Source organism: Trachinotus anak, unplaced genomic scaffold (genome assembly GCF_046630095.1).
Source record: "Trachinotus anak isolate AG129_WGS33_773 ecotype Australia unplaced genomic scaffold, CSIRO_AGI_Tana_v1 ptg000003l, whole genome shotgun sequence".
In the NCBI taxonomy this organism is placed as follows: domain Eukaryota; kingdom Metazoa; phylum Chordata; class Actinopteri; order Carangiformes; family Carangidae; genus Trachinotus; species Trachinotus anak.
The window spans coordinates 9,194,069-9,210,288 of NW_027273854.1; the positions used below are offsets into that span (position 1 = coordinate 9,194,069).

The 16,220-nt window shown below is 47.8% G+C and overlaps 1 protein-coding gene across 2 annotated transcripts in view; it reads left to right on the forward strand.

Annotated features, from left to right (window-relative positions):
* The window catches only part of adgrl1a (adhesion G protein-coupled receptor L1a), a 92,598-nt gene that overhangs the window by 45,568 nt on the left and 30,810 nt on the right, over positions 1 to 16,220 (forward strand). For both annotated transcript variants that reach the window (XM_071472509.1, XM_071472519.1), the window contains exons 3-4: positions 5,328 to 5,541; positions 6,688 to 6,797. In XM_071472509.1, coding sequence (XP_071328610.1) covers positions 5,328 to 5,541; positions 6,688 to 6,797 — 324 coding nt within the window. The remainder of the gene's footprint in view (positions 1 to 5,327; positions 5,542 to 6,687; positions 6,798 to 16,220) is intronic.

The window sequence follows — 16,220 nt, forward strand, 5'->3', positions numbered from 1 at the left end:
AACTCCTCAGCTTGAAGGCTGCCTTGATGTGACAGTTCTGGCCACATCGCCTCAGCTTGTCTGTGGTGACAGGCCATGCTCCAGCGAGTCATTACGCTAACTCGCAGCGCTAAGTGAGTCGCTAAGATACAGTGCTAAGCTGATAAAGTACTGGAGAAATTGGGAGGGATGATTCTCTGCTAGAGAGGGATTCCCATCAGTGAGACCTCTCAGTCCTGTCCAGTGACTGTAAAATTACTTGTTCTTCTTCGCCAGCTTTACTAAGGAACTAACCTGAAACTCATGAGGGAGTTACCTCTTTTAGCCAGAGCTGAATAAAAGGGGCATATGTAGATGTATGCAGCATACTTTTAATATTCCACTGCTAACTCTGGGCAAAAAAGAGGATACTCAACTATTAGCTTAAATGGCGATTAAAGCGCATTTAAGATGATAATATAACCAGAATCTCACCTCATCAGCAGCATGCCCAGTCTCTCAACCACCAATACTCCTTGCTTTGGCACTATGCTTCAGTGCTATGCTAATGAGTAGCATTAGGAGATGACTGCTGGAACAGACAGAGGGGCTAAGAGGGGCTGATCACATTTCGGCCCCCAATAGACAGTCAACCAGCCAGCTAACAAGTCAGCCTTAGGGCCACAGAGCTCCACAAGTATAATCTCTCCTGTTGTGACTCAATTGCAAAGTTGCTATCACAGTCTCTGGTTACCTGCAAGGCCAAACCTTCTCACTCAATTATTTCTGAGAAAACACACTGTACAGGATCTGCGATAACACGGTCCAAGGTCAAATTGTCTGAAACGCTTAAATCAAAGTGCTTTTATGTTTAAAAGTGCACTGCTGAGGACGTAAAGTTGTTTGAGTGAAGAGACATCTGTCTATTCATACCGTGAACTTTACAGAATTCCAAAAGTAGTTTTGGACTCGACGTAAGAAAAAACAGATTTTCTTTTAACTGTTCTCTAGTATTTGTCACGATGCGTGGTTGCAGGTCATTCCTCCTCATCTCCAAATGATGTTGGATCTTCGCAAAAACATTTGTGCGTATATATGTGTGTGCAGACGAGAGTGAGAGTAGGTGTAGAGATTGGTAATTGTAGAGAAAGAATGAGTGTGCACAAAGACTAGCTTGGCATCTGCAAAATTATGTTCGTGTCTGAGGGTCCAAGCATCTATCCACCCTCAGGCTTTAATTACTGTGTGAGGATAATGAGTCAAATCCAATCAGTTCTCTCTCTTGCTCTTAATTTGTACGGAGCTTCTATTATGAAGCCAACCGCTTCAGCCTCTCGCACCAGCTGCCCGGAGTGACACCAGGCCCCTGTCTGTTATGTGTGTGTGTGTTTGTGGGTGTGCGGACATGTCTGTCTGTTGTTGAGTAGACAAATTTTAGTTTGAAACCATCATTGCGAGGTTAGGGTTAGGCATTTATTTGTGTTGGTTAAGGTTGGGGTAAGGGCTAGGGAATGCATTGTGCCAGCGAGTATCCTCATAGTGAACAAGTGTTTTTGTGTGTTTGTTTGTGTGTGTGTGTGAGAGATTGCTGTGTCTTGCAAATTATCTCGTATAATTATTGAATTGGCTGACTGTATATCATCATCAATCTGTGTGACAATTGGTAACCATTTCTTGTGGATGACAGATATTAACAACACAGTTTTATGTATCAAGGGAGATGAGTCACAGTCTCACAGTGAGGGATTAGATCCACCTATACATATGGCTGCTGCCGAGAAAGACGCTTTGTCATCCAGCTATTATGAGTTTGACAGGCACGACTAAATGGCCACGTGTATGTGTGTGTGTGTGTGTGTTGGCTGAAGAGACCCTGAAACCTTAATGGATTCCTGCAGAGTGAAGGACAATCGTAGCCCATGGCCAGTCCAAGCTTATCCTCTGCTCATCTCATCTCAGCTCAGCTCAGAGCTAGCCACCGCTCCAGCTAGGCCTCAGGCCATCTGGCTGACACACAACCACACACACACACACACACACACACACACACAGACACTGAATCCCTGAAGTTAAGTTCGACGCTTGTTTGTGAATACACCATTCAAAAATGTCTGTGTAAATCATTATGCGAGGTGTGTCCCGCTTCATTTCCACAGTGAACTCCACCTTAAACCTGGAACTTGTCAAACAGTGGGTGCGTAGGTGTGAAATATGTAGGTGTGAAATACGATACAATATGGCAGAAGAAGAGATTTGTAATGGTGCCAGAAATAGGCTAGTTATCATGGTTGCTGCCACCACTGAAGTGTACCGGCTCAATAATGACTGTGCTCAATTATGGCTAAATATATACTGCAACAGCTGGGCCAGAAAAAGAAATACCTGAAAAAGATAATGGATTTAGGTTCATACATCACATTCAATTTAAAATTGGGCAGGTGATTTATTTATTTATTCGTTTATTTTTTCATCAACTTTACATGATTGCGATTCAATAGACTCATTAGATTTTGTGAGCCTTTTCCTCCACAGCACGTCTGTCCTGATAAAAGTTAGCTCAGTTTGACTAAATAAATGAGGATATATACCACACATAACAGTGGTGTTAACAAGCTGAAACTCTACACAAGCATAAGATGATCAGCATAAGTACCGGCAATCAAATGGCCCAGTATTGATCAAAACTGTGCAGAAATTATCTGTATATTTATTCACTGCTGTCGAAACAGCCCAGTCCTGACTTAACCAACAGCCAAGAAATTAAATCAACAGCTTCTTGGGCTGTTTTGCCCAAAAGCTGAGCCCTTCATTTGACGCTATTTGCATTAGTGCTCAGCGGCGTGGCAGCAGATGGCCCTGAATAGCCAGAAATGTTTACCACAGAAAGTGTGTTAGGTATGTAAAATATGTTTAAAGTGTGATCTGCCCCCTCTGTTAGGGGCTAATGTTCCTGTTGTGTTGGTCCACAGTGTAAGTGGAATGAGTGTGATCACTCCTGGTGGCCCCCTTCAGTTTCACTCTCCTCTTGGCTCACTGTGTGGGCCTAATCACTGGCCAGCTGTACACTGCTGTGTACTTACACCACAGGGTAGTTAAGAGAACAGGCCACACACTGACACTATGTATTGTAATCCCACTGTGACACCAGGGCTCTGTGTGTATGCATGCATGTAAGTGTGCAAGTGCTTGACTGCGAACGTGCACACTCATCTGCCCGGTTTGTCTGCGTATGTGCTAATTTGCTTGTGTGGATTTTTGCATTTGTGTGGGGACTTGTTTGTCTGGCCTCGCCTGCTGTTTGCATCTCTGTGTGCTTTAATTAGTATGCGCTTTTGCATCTAGGCCTTTGTGATTTGGCACAGGCACTGCATGCTGGCGAGGCATAAAAGATTTGAAGTCTGTCTGTGCTAGTCATTCAGCCTTAATGGCGTTAGTTACACAACTGAACTCAAGTCCCCGCTGCATAAATGGGTGGCATTTAGAAATATGAGCAAGTCCAATGGCAGTGAATCATTTAGCACATCGCTGCAGAGCATGTCTGGGATGACTGACATTGACATTGACCCAGATGGGCACTCCTCCTGAATGGGCAGTGGCTGAAACCTAAGCAGTGCTAGCTCAGAGTCAGGAAGGGAAAACAGCTCTGCTCTGTGGGTTTCAGCATGAACAGAAGTGGGGGAGATGGGCTGACTCAGTGCCCTCGTCTGCTGCTGAGGCTGTCTGGCGGGGGGAAGAGGGGGTGGGGTGGGTTAGGGTGGGGTTGCTGTGTAGTGAAAGCCTCAGTTTATCAAAAAAGATCTTCTAAATTCCACCCTGCTTGAGTTTAGCCAGCACTATCCTGTTCAGATTTGACAGCATGTCCACTATTAGCCTGATATGTGCCATGTCCTCCCTTCTGACATTGCAGAGGAGAACTCAGTCAAAGCCCCCAACTCCTTCAGGATGGTGGACAGTTCTACACCTGCCAGTCTCTGGTTGCAACTGAAGAGTCTATTTTACTTATTGTACTCCTAATTGAGTGAAACGACTCGGAAGTATCTAAGTGGCAGTCATGATCGAAGTCTCTAAATGCTAAGTAAAGGTGCTTCATTGCTTCCTTTCTTATCTCCTTCAGCATAGGAAACACTGGACCATCCTTTACTGAAGGAAAGGAGATGCCATCCCACAGTTCCTTGCAGCAGCAACATTTAAAGTGAAACTCTGTTGTAGAGTCACCGGACTAGAAACAACAGAGCATGTGTTTTATGTTTATCATACAATCCACATTCTCCTGTCTTTCTTTGACATCTTTTAAGGACATCTTTTTGACATTTTTCGACCGCTGCCTCTGAGGCAGCTTGATGTTATTTTCCCCGAAGAAGGTTTGTCAGTTCAGGACCATGGACAGCGGCTCCCACAGTTGCTGGCAGGAGCCTCAGCAGAAACACTGGTTGTTCCTCAGCTCCCCATATCACTTCACAGTTAGATCGCTCCTTCTCTACCTCATTTCATGTCTGTGCCCCTTCCTTCCACCCGGGCTGTAAGGGAAGTCGGCAGCCATTTTGTTATTTTTTTTGTGCATGACGCTTACTGTCGAGACAGTTGGGAATGTAAATAGTTGTGGAGAGAGCTGGAGAGATGGCGAGAGTCTCTCTCAGCGCCTCTTTGCAGCCCTCTTTCATGCCTCTCAGCCTGGCGCAGCGATTAACCCTGAGTACCCTGCTGTTCCTACTGACCCTTTTCCACACACAGCCCAGTTGCCGGCCATCGCAGTACACTGACATGCCTCTCAGGTGGCTGATTAACAGCAGTGGGTGTGCAAATGCTGCACACACCAGAGATGAAGGCATACACAGACATTAATTCTCTTCTTTTTTTTCTTTTTTTTTGCTGGCTCTACTATTCCTTTCTCTCTTACTCAGAGTGAATCCCAAGGTGCTGCTCTGACACTTTGTTGAGGTGGAATAGACTAAAGGATGCTCTGAAGGACACACAGTTCTTCTCTGGAATGGGGATGACTATGATGAGCTGCTGCCTGACTGTGTGTAGGAGTTTGTTAATGTTTGAAACTCTCAGTTTGTTTCACAAGTGGTGCAATATCTCATTGGAGAAGCTGGTATTGCTGCAAATGCTTCATGCCAATATGTGATCTGCGATGTTCCAACAGGCTGTGCATCAACAGTGCTGAAACATTACTACCCGGCGAAGGCGAGTCGATAAATGCTAATTTGTGTTTTACACGACAATAGGAACCGTTTTCCTTCCACCTGCTCTTGTCAAATAGTACACATCATATTAACAATGTGGTCGAATAATAAAGTGCCTCCTAAAAGTATTAAGGTTCATTGCATTATCAATAACTCCCCCTCTCTCCCTCTTTCCACTCTCAGCTCTGAGCCGGTCAATGATGCCCTTCGGCCTGATGCGTCGAGAGCTGGCATGCGAAGGCTACCCGATCGAGCTGCGCTGCCCCGGAAGTGATGTCATCATGATTGAGACGGCCAACTACGGCCGCACTGATGACAAGATCTGTGACGCAGACCCCTTCCAGATGGAGAATGTGCAGTGCTACCTGCCAGACGCCTTCAAGATCATGTCACAGAGGTAATTATTGATCTGTTTAGATCTTGTGCATGTGTTTTGTACAGAGCCAGAGCCTCTTATTGGCTGGAGGAAACAGGATACCATTTCACAACATGATTTGTCCGGAATTTCCTGCTTGTTGATAGGCGTTGGTGTCTTGAAGTGTTGTTATTGTGAGTGGAGTCAGCATGCCTGCTCCACTACATCTTGGTGTATTGTAGTGTATATGTTTGGTTGTGCGTACGTGTGTGTTTGTGTGTGTGTGTGTGTGTGTGAGTATGCGTAGGTTTTGGACTGTTGCAAGAGTATTTGTAGGGCTTCCTCCAGCTGCTGTCTGTGTTTGTGCTCAGCATCTGCTTCCTCTGAGCTCAGATCAATGGAAGCCATCTCTCAGCTATCCATCACACATGTAATGGAGGCACAGGGTGCTAGCTCGGGGAGGGGGTGGGGGGGCACTGGCGGTTTGAAGAAGAGAATTGAGGGGTTAAAGGAAGGAGGGAGACTGCTAGAAATGATGAGATGATAGAGTGAGTGCAGCAGAGATTTGAGATAGGGAGGGAGAGGCAGCACAGGGGAGAAATGCTAAAAGCTGGATAGAGAAGGATTATGTGACGAGAATAAGTGAGTATGTGTGTTGTGGGTGTGTATCCTGTCTTGTGTGTCTTTGTGTGTGTTTCTCGGGGTGTGCGAACGTGAGAAGGCATGCAGTGATGTGGTTTAGACCTAGGTATTCTGTGCATATGAATGTTTTCCCCGTGTGCGTGTGGTGTAGAGTATTTGCCGTAGCCCCCCTCGTCCTTCCATGTTCTCTCACCTCTAATTGCTCCCACTCACAATCCCCCAGGAGAGGAGGCTCTTACGTCACTCGCCCTCTCTCTGCCTCTTCCCTCCCTCCTTCCCTCTCTCTATCCTTCATCCCACTCCTTTCCCCACTCTCCCTCCCTTTCTGTTTCCCACCTCCCCTCGGGTGCAGCTGTCACATGATCTAGTCTAGTGTGAAATTACTCCCTTCCCTACCGTTTTCTCCGTCTTTCAGAGCCTGAAGATGTTTTTTTTTGTATCCACTCCCCTTTGTCTTTCTTACAATTGCACTTGTTTTTTTTATCACTTACTTCCTCCCGTCTCTCTCTTTTCTCCCTTCCTTCCCCCATCTGTCTCCTCTCGCAGGTGTAATAACCGCACTCAGTGTGTGGTGGTAGCGGGGTCGGACGTGTTCCCAGACCCCTGCCCGGGGACCTACAAGTACCTGGAGATCCAGTACGAGTGTGTCCCTTACAGTGAGTACTGAGACCCCGTCACCCCCCTCACACCTCCCCACCCCCCTCACCCCATTCGCCGCCCCTCCCATCCCTCCCTTTGCCCCCCACCTGAACCTTTTGCCCCCTCTTCAGCCCCCTCCGAAAAAAAGACCAAAAAAAACCACGACAAATGACATTCATACACTCACCCGTGCACACTTGCTCTCTCTGGCTTCTTTCAAAACGAGCAAAACAAAACAAGACAGACAGTCATCCTTACCCGCTCTCTGTCTCTCTCTCTTCTTTCTCTCTCGTACACTTACACACCGCACAGAGACACACACATGCACACACTCACACAGAGCGCTAAACCTTTTTTCTTCATCGACAGAGCGACGCACCAGTAGCTGAGAGGGATTTTCACATGGGGGAAGATGCTCCATGAACACATGGTCCGATAAGCACTTCGCACACACCCACTGCAAATGTGGGGTCAGCCCTTATTGGTGATCACAGCGGTGTAACACACCCTGCCCCACTCTCACACACTGATTGACCCATGGGGCATGCCACTGCCTTTATCTGGTGCCAAACACCTTTGCTGTCCCTCTGATTTCCAATAAAAATTAAAATTGGGCGCAGTGAGACTGGAAGGCAAGGGGCGTTGTGTGTATGCCGCGCCGCACAATAGGGATGTTAACACAAACAGCAAAGGGCTTATTTTAGACCACATGACCTACAGTGCCACACATTTTAATGTCCCCATGGTAACGGCTGACTTCCTCACGGCCCTGCTCAGAGCTGCATGGAGGTGTGACACACACACACACACACACACACACACACACACACACACAAAATCTACCTCACACTCGCAAAAAGGGGACACACAGTTGCTCTCTTCCTCTCTCCCCCGACTCTTTCTCCACCAAGAAAGCGCGCACACACACGCACAACACACACACACACCCGAAGGAGCAGACACAGCAAGGAGTATACGGTGCTGCGTTGATCCTCGCTCATGTGAAAATCTCCGCTCAGTCTCCCCTCCTCCCTCTCATGTATTATTACTCTCAGCATTGATCCCCTCACTGTGCAGGAGCACTTGGTTGGAGGGGAGGCGCAGTGGTGCTCCCCTCCATCGGGCAGAGGCAGAACTGGGTTGCAGGAAGGGGTGGAGGGATGTGTGAGGGTGTTGGGGGGGGGGGGGGGGGGGGGGTTGTCTGGGGGAGGGGGGAGGGGAGGAACTGGGGAACATGGGTCTTCTTGGGGTGCAGGTGGGGTATGGGGTGATTCTCTCTGCTTTTTCCTCAGGTGCAGATGTTGTGGCGAGCCACGGGATCCACGCCAAGCCGCTAACCTCCTTTTGCTCTCTTCCTCTCCCTCTTCCTCGTCATCTCTCCTCTCGGAGGTCTCGCACTCATCCTCCCTCTGCTTATTATCTATCACCGTCGGTATCACATCTTTTCATACCTCTAACTCCTTTTTTTTTTCCGTATTCTGCTTCTCTCTCTTTCACTTCCCATCAGGTCTTTAATCTTCACCCATTGCCCTCTTTCTCTCATTCTTCCTCTATTTTTACTCTGTCCATCAATCTGCCACGTCTTATCATTCTGCTGCCTCTCTTCCGCTGTCTCTGTTGTTTTTTCTTTCTTTTACAGGTGGGGCGAATATTCAAACCATTCAACCATTCAGCTCTGATGGGGGGAGGCTCAGAGAAACTCAGGGACTTCAAAGCACCTCTTTCAGTCTTTGCCCTTCCTCTGCTCAGTGGTTTTGTGCCCTCGCTTTACCTTTTGAGAGACTTTGGTTGCAGCCACAGTCACAGATAAGAAGAAGTTAGCTGCGTGTCTTGCCTTTGGGGATTACTCTCTGGTGTGAAGCTTTTCTTCACAGCCCTCCAAGTGGCAACAAGTATTCTTCTCGAGTCTCCTCTTCCCTCTCTTCACCTGCCTTTCAGTCGATGTTAGCTGCAGTCAGATTGCCCCTCTCCAGTGGCATGATTTTGTTAGTCCTCCGCTAGTCCTGTGCTGTAGCTTGGTGTCCTGTATTGTATTGTCCGCAGTGGGGGGGTCATTGGTAGCGTAGCCTAGTTGTACCTGCTTCCTCCTCCTCATGCATTCTAACCTAGTCTTTTTCCCTCTGACTGCACAAGGGAGCTTGTTCTCTCTCTGCAAAGCAATCAAAGGGATGATTAAATAGCTGCTGACTTGCATTTTTCCCTCCCCGTGTTTGGGAAAAAAAAAACTTTGTTGATTGTGTCTGAAGTATGGCCAGGCTTAGAAAATTGGAAGCTGATCCCTCTATGATGAAAAGTCCCGCCTGTCTGAGGTGACAAAGAAGAGCCAATTACCCCTGTCCTCTGCCACTCTCCTCCGCAGGAGAAACACAGCCGCCACTACTCTCATCCCACACGCCCGCTCGCACACACACAGAAATAGAAACAAGGGTGCACGCGCAGGCACGCACACAACTCACTGCGTGTTTGTGCTCATCTGACAAACTAAATATGACCTGACACATTCAGACTCAGAGCTGGAACTGTTCATCCCAAAACCTAGTCACCGTCGCACTGCACGCCACTCAACTCGGCCACTTTTAATTACCAGGAGAGGGGCCGCGTCGCTCTCTTCAGTTCTGCCTCAGCAGAGATTTGTCAAGATTAATTGAATTTGCTGCTGCTAATCGCTCTGGTAATGCCCCATCGTTCACGTCTGGCTGGGAACACTGGGCACTCTGGCATCATCCAAGGCTGACGCATGTTTTTTCACCGGTTGTCTCGACAAAAAGGTGAACAATAGAGAGATGATATGTAAAGGTTGTGTGTCATAGCAGCTGAGATGCTATGACAGCCATGTTGATGGGTGTGTGTGATGTGACGGGGTCCTCTATGTGCGTGTCACACAGGCGCCATGTTACCAGTCACCTGAAACGGCGAGGTGACAGCCAGAGCTGAGCTGACACCCACACACACACACACACACACACACACACACACACACACCTCTGTTGGCTGAACTCAGACAAGGGTCCAGAATATTTTTGTGTGTGTGTGTTGCTGCGTGTGGGATCGCCTTGGCAAAATACAACATCCGCTTACAAGTCAAATCATATCTCATCGAGCCAAAAAGCCCTGCGAGGCCTCCCCGCCACATAGCATTGTTTTTGCCAGCCGGAACAGAGCAAGACAAAACGGCTCAACTGAACTCTCATTTCACACTGTCACAGCCTGCTGTAGCCTGTTGGATTCCATTAAGACATCACAGATCCATGCACACAGCTGCAGCATGTACCTACTGCAGTGGAAACCCTACACTGCAGTTTTAACACAGATGCATGTCGAGAACGCTACCTGCCTCCCCCCTCCCCCGCCCCGCCCTCTTCCTCTAGGACACTGCTACATCATTATTGATTCCTAATGCTCTCACTGGGGTCATCCATGCTAGCTTTGCCAGAGCCATTAGACCTAGTGTTGTGCCTCTGCTATTTCATCAGCTGTGATTTATCTTGTTAATATGCACAGGGCAGGTAGCTGAAGAACTGCCTTTAAAAGCGCCTACTCAGGCTGTACAGTAGAGATTCTGCAGAGCTTCTTGGGTAACTCCATATCCTCCACTTTTACACTCATATTTTGCAGCTCTGCCACTGTTTCACTTTATAAAATTGATTCTTCCCCACAAATGTATTCAGCAGTGCCTATTCATTACAAGACATCGCTTTTTGGACACAAAGCCCCTGGAAATGATAGTTGACTTGTCGGGAAGAGTTTGTCAGTAGAAGGAATAATGGCATTGTAATATGACAAGTTTTCAGGGGAGGAGAGGAAACACTTTGATGTAGCTGAAAATGAAATTCTATTAATATGTATAGGGGCACCATTAGATGTGGGGCTCATAAATGTTTGGTGAATGAGAAGCAGGAGGCTTTTCTCACGCCGTGGAAAGGGATGGCACCACTGTGAAGAATGTAAAGTGAGAGAAAGAGAAAAACAGAGAGGGGAGAGGACGGAAGAAGCTGGAGAGGACACACTAGCTCTCAGCACTGTGAAAGAGACAGAGGAGGCTACGTTGTCCTGCAGTACTCCAACAATGTGTGTTGGTGTGTGTATTTGAGAGTGTGTGTTTCTGGCTGTACTCATTAGTGTGGGAGTAATTGATAGGGTTGTAGAGAGCGCTGAGCAGAGTGATTAAGGGGAGAGAGGCCAGTGGCTTATTTCTCAAAAGGGCCCTGAAAGAGAAATGCTGAATGAATCACACAAACAACCAAGGTGGCCTTAAACTAACCTCCTGCTCACTGTGAGGACAGTTTGATGAGTTTCTGTCGCTTTTCTCTCTCTTTTGTGTGTGTGTGTGTGTGTGTGTGTGTGTGTGTGTGGTACATGTGATGATCTTGTGTGTGTGTTTGTGCTAAGTGTCTATTTTTCAGGACAACCAAGAGCAGAAGGAATGGAGTGAACAGATTGTGGTTCACCACTTCTCCTATTCTTCTTCTTTTTCTTCTTCTTCTTCTCCCTTTCTGCAGCATTGAAGAACTTTTCTTTCCCTCCTTCTCTTTCTCTCTACATGCCACTGCTGTTCATCACACATAATTTTCCTCCTGTTCCATTTTGCATTTAACATACCATCTTTAATGAATGTCACCTCGGACTTGCATGAAGCAGAGCGGAGGTTCTGCATTCGGTAGCTTCCTCTCTGTGTTCAAGCTCTGCTGAACTCTGTTGCTGCCATGCACCCCCTGCAGTTGTTTATGGGAGGATGAAAGCTCTGGATGCTCTGTGGCCAGTCTCCCCCTCCCCTAACCTTGGAGCTAATGATTGCACTAGCAGTTGGTGGCGGGGATGTAATGCTTTCTTGCCCCCTGCCCTAGCTTCACAGGACTCACTTTCATAACTTTGCCATGTTTACCCCTCCAGGCTGAAAATGGCTTCCATTCCCCAGGTCTTCATGGAGGTTGTTTGTCCAGTTTGATCTTGGCATAAGATGATAAATGATCAGTGTGGCTGCTGATGCCGATGCTGCCTCTGCTGTACCGCTGCCAAGATGCAAGGCCATCTCCCACACAGATCAGGCGACTGCTGCTAACACTTCCCCTTTACTCCTTACATCCCTCTCTCTCTCGCTCTCTCTCTCTCCCACCTTTTTTCTTTCTTCATGGGCAACCCTACGAGGTGTCGTGACAATTTCACAGGACTCCCCGGGCGACGTCAGACTTCCCGCAACACACGCGCGACAATCACGCTCACAGCAGGGACCCACCAGCCGAGTGCCTTTTGACACGTGTTGTCCCGAGAGACATGACGATCCACTCGCACACCACTTGGTGCCTCAGCAAACACGGAGCAAAGGCGTGTGCCAGCGCCTGTAATGTGAAAGGCGGAGCCGCAGATCCTTTCTCGCTCTTCCCTCAAGTCTCCAGCTGCTCACGGACCTCCCCAGGCGCGGTGGCACAAGCAGGTACCAAACAGAGCCGCGGGATGCCGAGGGAGCCACGCCTTACCTACTCGTGTCAGCTGAGGCCTCGGTGTGACTCACCACACCAACCTATTGATTTGTGTGTGATGAGCTCGCTGTAGACATTTCTCTCTTCTCTTTTTTCCTCCCCTCCCCCTCGACGGTGTCTCTTGGTTTCTCTCTGTGTTTCTGAGACGTTCCACTCTGTCAAACCCTCCCTTTCCCCTGTTGTTTGTTCTCTTTTTCTTTGATGAGCTAGCATCGGCCAGGCAAGCCGGCAGCTCCCCATTGATTGGGCGGTCGATGGGTTGAGTGTTTTTGCTGGCTTCTCTAGCGAGCATCCCGACTCTGTAAATTGAGCAAAGCCAAAAGCACGGCTTTCTTTAGATCAAGGGACCGCTCTAATGTCAACACAGACTGCACTTGGAGAAAGGTGGATGCAATGATCCCTCCGAAGACAACTAGCCACAGATAGAGACATCGTCACCACCACCTTTCCATCCACCATCCCCCATCTCTTTCTCTGTCTTTCCCACTCTTTGTCTACTCCCACAGCTGAAGAGGACCTCAGCACAAAGATGTTCTTCCTCGGTTTCTTTCCCCAACAGGTTCCTGGGGCAGCACCTTCGGCGCAAGGGAAAGTGGGAGGGAAAGAGGGAGGGATGTGGCAATAAGAGGGTTGGAGGTTGGGGTCTAGAGTGTGTGGTTGGGGGTGGATTGTGTTGTTGGGGGATTATTGATAAAGCTGAAATGAAATGGAAATGGATTTAAACCCAGGTCAGGCCATTTTCCCCTCCTCATTTTCCATTTTAGCCATCCTTTCTCTGAGTAGCCAACCATAACACAGACAGATAACTTGCTTTAAAAAAGAGAGAGAGAGAAAGGACAGCGTTTTATTTAATCTCAATTTTCTCTTTTTTCCTGCACCTGTTTTTCTTTCATTCTCTTTACTTTCCCTCTCTCTCTCTTCCTTACTGTCTTTCTCTTTTATCTTTCTATCTCCTTCTTTCTCCTTTTTCCGATGCTTGAATAGAAGTGGATCAAAAAGGTAAAGACCACAATGAACATAACAACCACAGCTCGCCCCTTCCTCCTCCCTACTCCTCCTCTTCCTCCTCCTCCTCCTCCTCCTCCTCCCTTGTCTCTCCCCCTCTTCCCCCCATATCCCTTCCTAACCCAGCACCTTGTGTAGTGGTCATGTTTGATGTCGATATCCCTCCCTTTTCTTTCTCGATCTCTAATCGCCTCCTCTGCCCTCCTCTTCCTCTTTCTATCTCTCTTTGACTTATAACCAAAACTCTAAAATCCTTCTAGATTTCCTCCTTGGTTCTGATGACACCAGCCTGACCTGCACGCACGCACACACACACACACACACACACACACACACAAACACGTGCACAGATGCACAAAAAGGCATCATGGGAGGTCAGTCCAGTATCTATGAGAGATAAACGAGAGATTAACTTCATTCCTTTCCTTTACGAAGTAGCGCTTCTCAGCCTAAATTTACGCACAGCATACATTTCAATCATCTCGTGGATGGCAAATCTTCTCCTCTTTGTCCCATCCGTTTCAAAAACCACCTCCCTCTTCACACTGTTGCCTCACACACACCTGATAATCCACATTTCTCATTTACATTTCTTCAGTACTGTTCCGCTCATTTCGCTCTTGCAATTTATTTGTCCCTCCAGTTCTAAGAAAAAAAAAGATCCTCCTGTCTCTCTCTACATCACTCAGCTGCTCCTTTTCTCCATGCCGTATCTCTTCCACTTCTTTTTTTTTTTCATAGTTTCACAGGACAGATTCAAAGTTTATCGTTGCTGTAATCTCAAACCAAAAACATCAACATTAAGACAACACAGTAACTGGCCAAAGCTGCTCTCAGATCATTTTTACCATTTCCAGGTGCTTCAGTGTCCTTCTCTCATTCTTTCTCTCTTCCCTTATCAATTAATCACACTTCCATTTAACTCCTTTTCTCTTACTGTCCCCTTACTTATTTCCCTCTGTTGTGTTTCTCATCCTTCCTTTCTATCTCTTTCTTTCGCCTTTCTCTGATTGGTTTATCTCTCAGATCACATCTGGCCATCACAACCAGCCGCGGGCCCTTTTGAGCATCTCTTACACTCCTCTTTCTCCTCCTCTCCTCTCTTTCTCCCCTCCTCTTTCTACAGTTTGTCACCACCACCTCACTGTTTTCTTTGTTGCACATGCACTGTGAACTGTCCCCCTTACGCCCGTCCACATCAGTCAGTCCCTGCTGGTTCCCTACGTGTTCAGCTCTGAAGGGGGAGGAGGGGGGAGGGGATGAGGGGGCAGGTGTATCCTCTGGCGGGAGTGCTCCAGTTGCTTGTAAAGGCCTCTTTGATGCAACCACAAGCACTCCTAAAGAGCCCCAATCAGCATGGCCAGGCACCTCAATCACTGGCGTCTTAAAGAGCAGAGATAGGCCTGACCCATATCCGAGGTCAGGCTGAGAGTATAGTGGCCATCAGTGCCAGCTTCCCAATGAGCCTTAACTCCCCCTCTCAGGTCCCCACCCTCCTCAACTCTCCCTGAACCTCCTCCCCTCCTCACATCTGTCTCAACCTCAGCCATTTCCCCGTCTGGCCCCATGGCTGGATCCATATGTTGGAGGAATTAGCTCTTATAGAGGTTGCCATTAACTGGTTTATGGACCTCTTTGTCTGGTGTCGTGTCCATGGCTTTTCATTAACATGGATCATTGTCTCACATTTTTCTCCCACCGCAAGCAGCCATTTTAGCTCGCTTACCCTGCTTGTGTTGGAATAGGAAGCGACAAAACCCTCCTCCTCCTCCTCCTCCTCCTCCTCCTGCTTGCACCTCACCCAACTGGTTATATTTATTTACTATTCTTCCTCCCACTAACACTAAAACAAATACCCCTTTCCTCTGTCTGCACTCTTGCCCTTGCCCACCGTAATCCATCCCCTCACTGCTGTCAAACACACTTCCTTTCTCTGTTTATGGCTGAATTAACATTCCAGACTTGTGTTTTGCCCATGTCTGTCAAATTAATCCTCACTGATTGATCAGCTGATTGACAGATTGGGATGGGGATGACGTGCATCGCGCGGTGATGATGTCACGCGCAGGAGATCCTGTTCAGTGACTGTCCAACACTCTGTCAGCCTATCTACTGTCAGGCTATTTTAAGGCTATGTCGACATTAGCCATCTCTCCTTCTTCCAATCACTGTCTCTGTCCCTTTTCTCACCCTTTTCGCTGTCTAGGGGAATATACTACCCACATCATTACAGTATTTCCTTTATCACTGCTGACACGACCAAACAAGTGTCCGCCATATTTTTCTTACCTCCAGTTTGTTTGCTTCTAAAGGGAAAAAGGGGCAAGAGAAGGAAACAGTATTAGACGACTGTGCACAGTCCTGGTATTTCCATGGAGACCGTCGTGCAAGGACAAAACCATTGCTCACACAAAACAGTTCTCTACCTGTGGTTTGGAAAAGTGAGACGGAACGAGCGAGAAACCACTGCATCGTGTGACAGGAAAACACAAAGAACGGCTGCGAGTGGAGAAAGAGAGGGAGAGCGGCCGGTCGCTATAGAGACGATGAGTCAGGCAACATCACCTCATTAGGAATGACCCACCACACACAAGCACAGTCACGTGACCGAGGCAGTGCAGAAACTCTATTCAGTAGCAGAGGGAGATAGGGAGAAATGTGGGGATTGACTGTACATGCAGAAGTCATTGCATTGTTAGAGCCAAAGAACAGAGAGGTGAGTGAGTGAAGCAGGTGGTCATGAATATAAAGCACGGTGGCTGGTTTCAGGACCATTATGGAGAGACAGCACCTCAGGGAGGCCTGACTCAGAACAGGAGGGAGGAGGCAGGGTGGTGACAGGCTAGGCTAATGCTACAGCTGTTCAGGCTTGCTGTTAGCCCACCAGTCAAGCCTCAGTCAGCCAGTATAGGGTATGCCCCTCTGTCGTCTACTGTATCTGCAGCCTGTAGCCTCTGC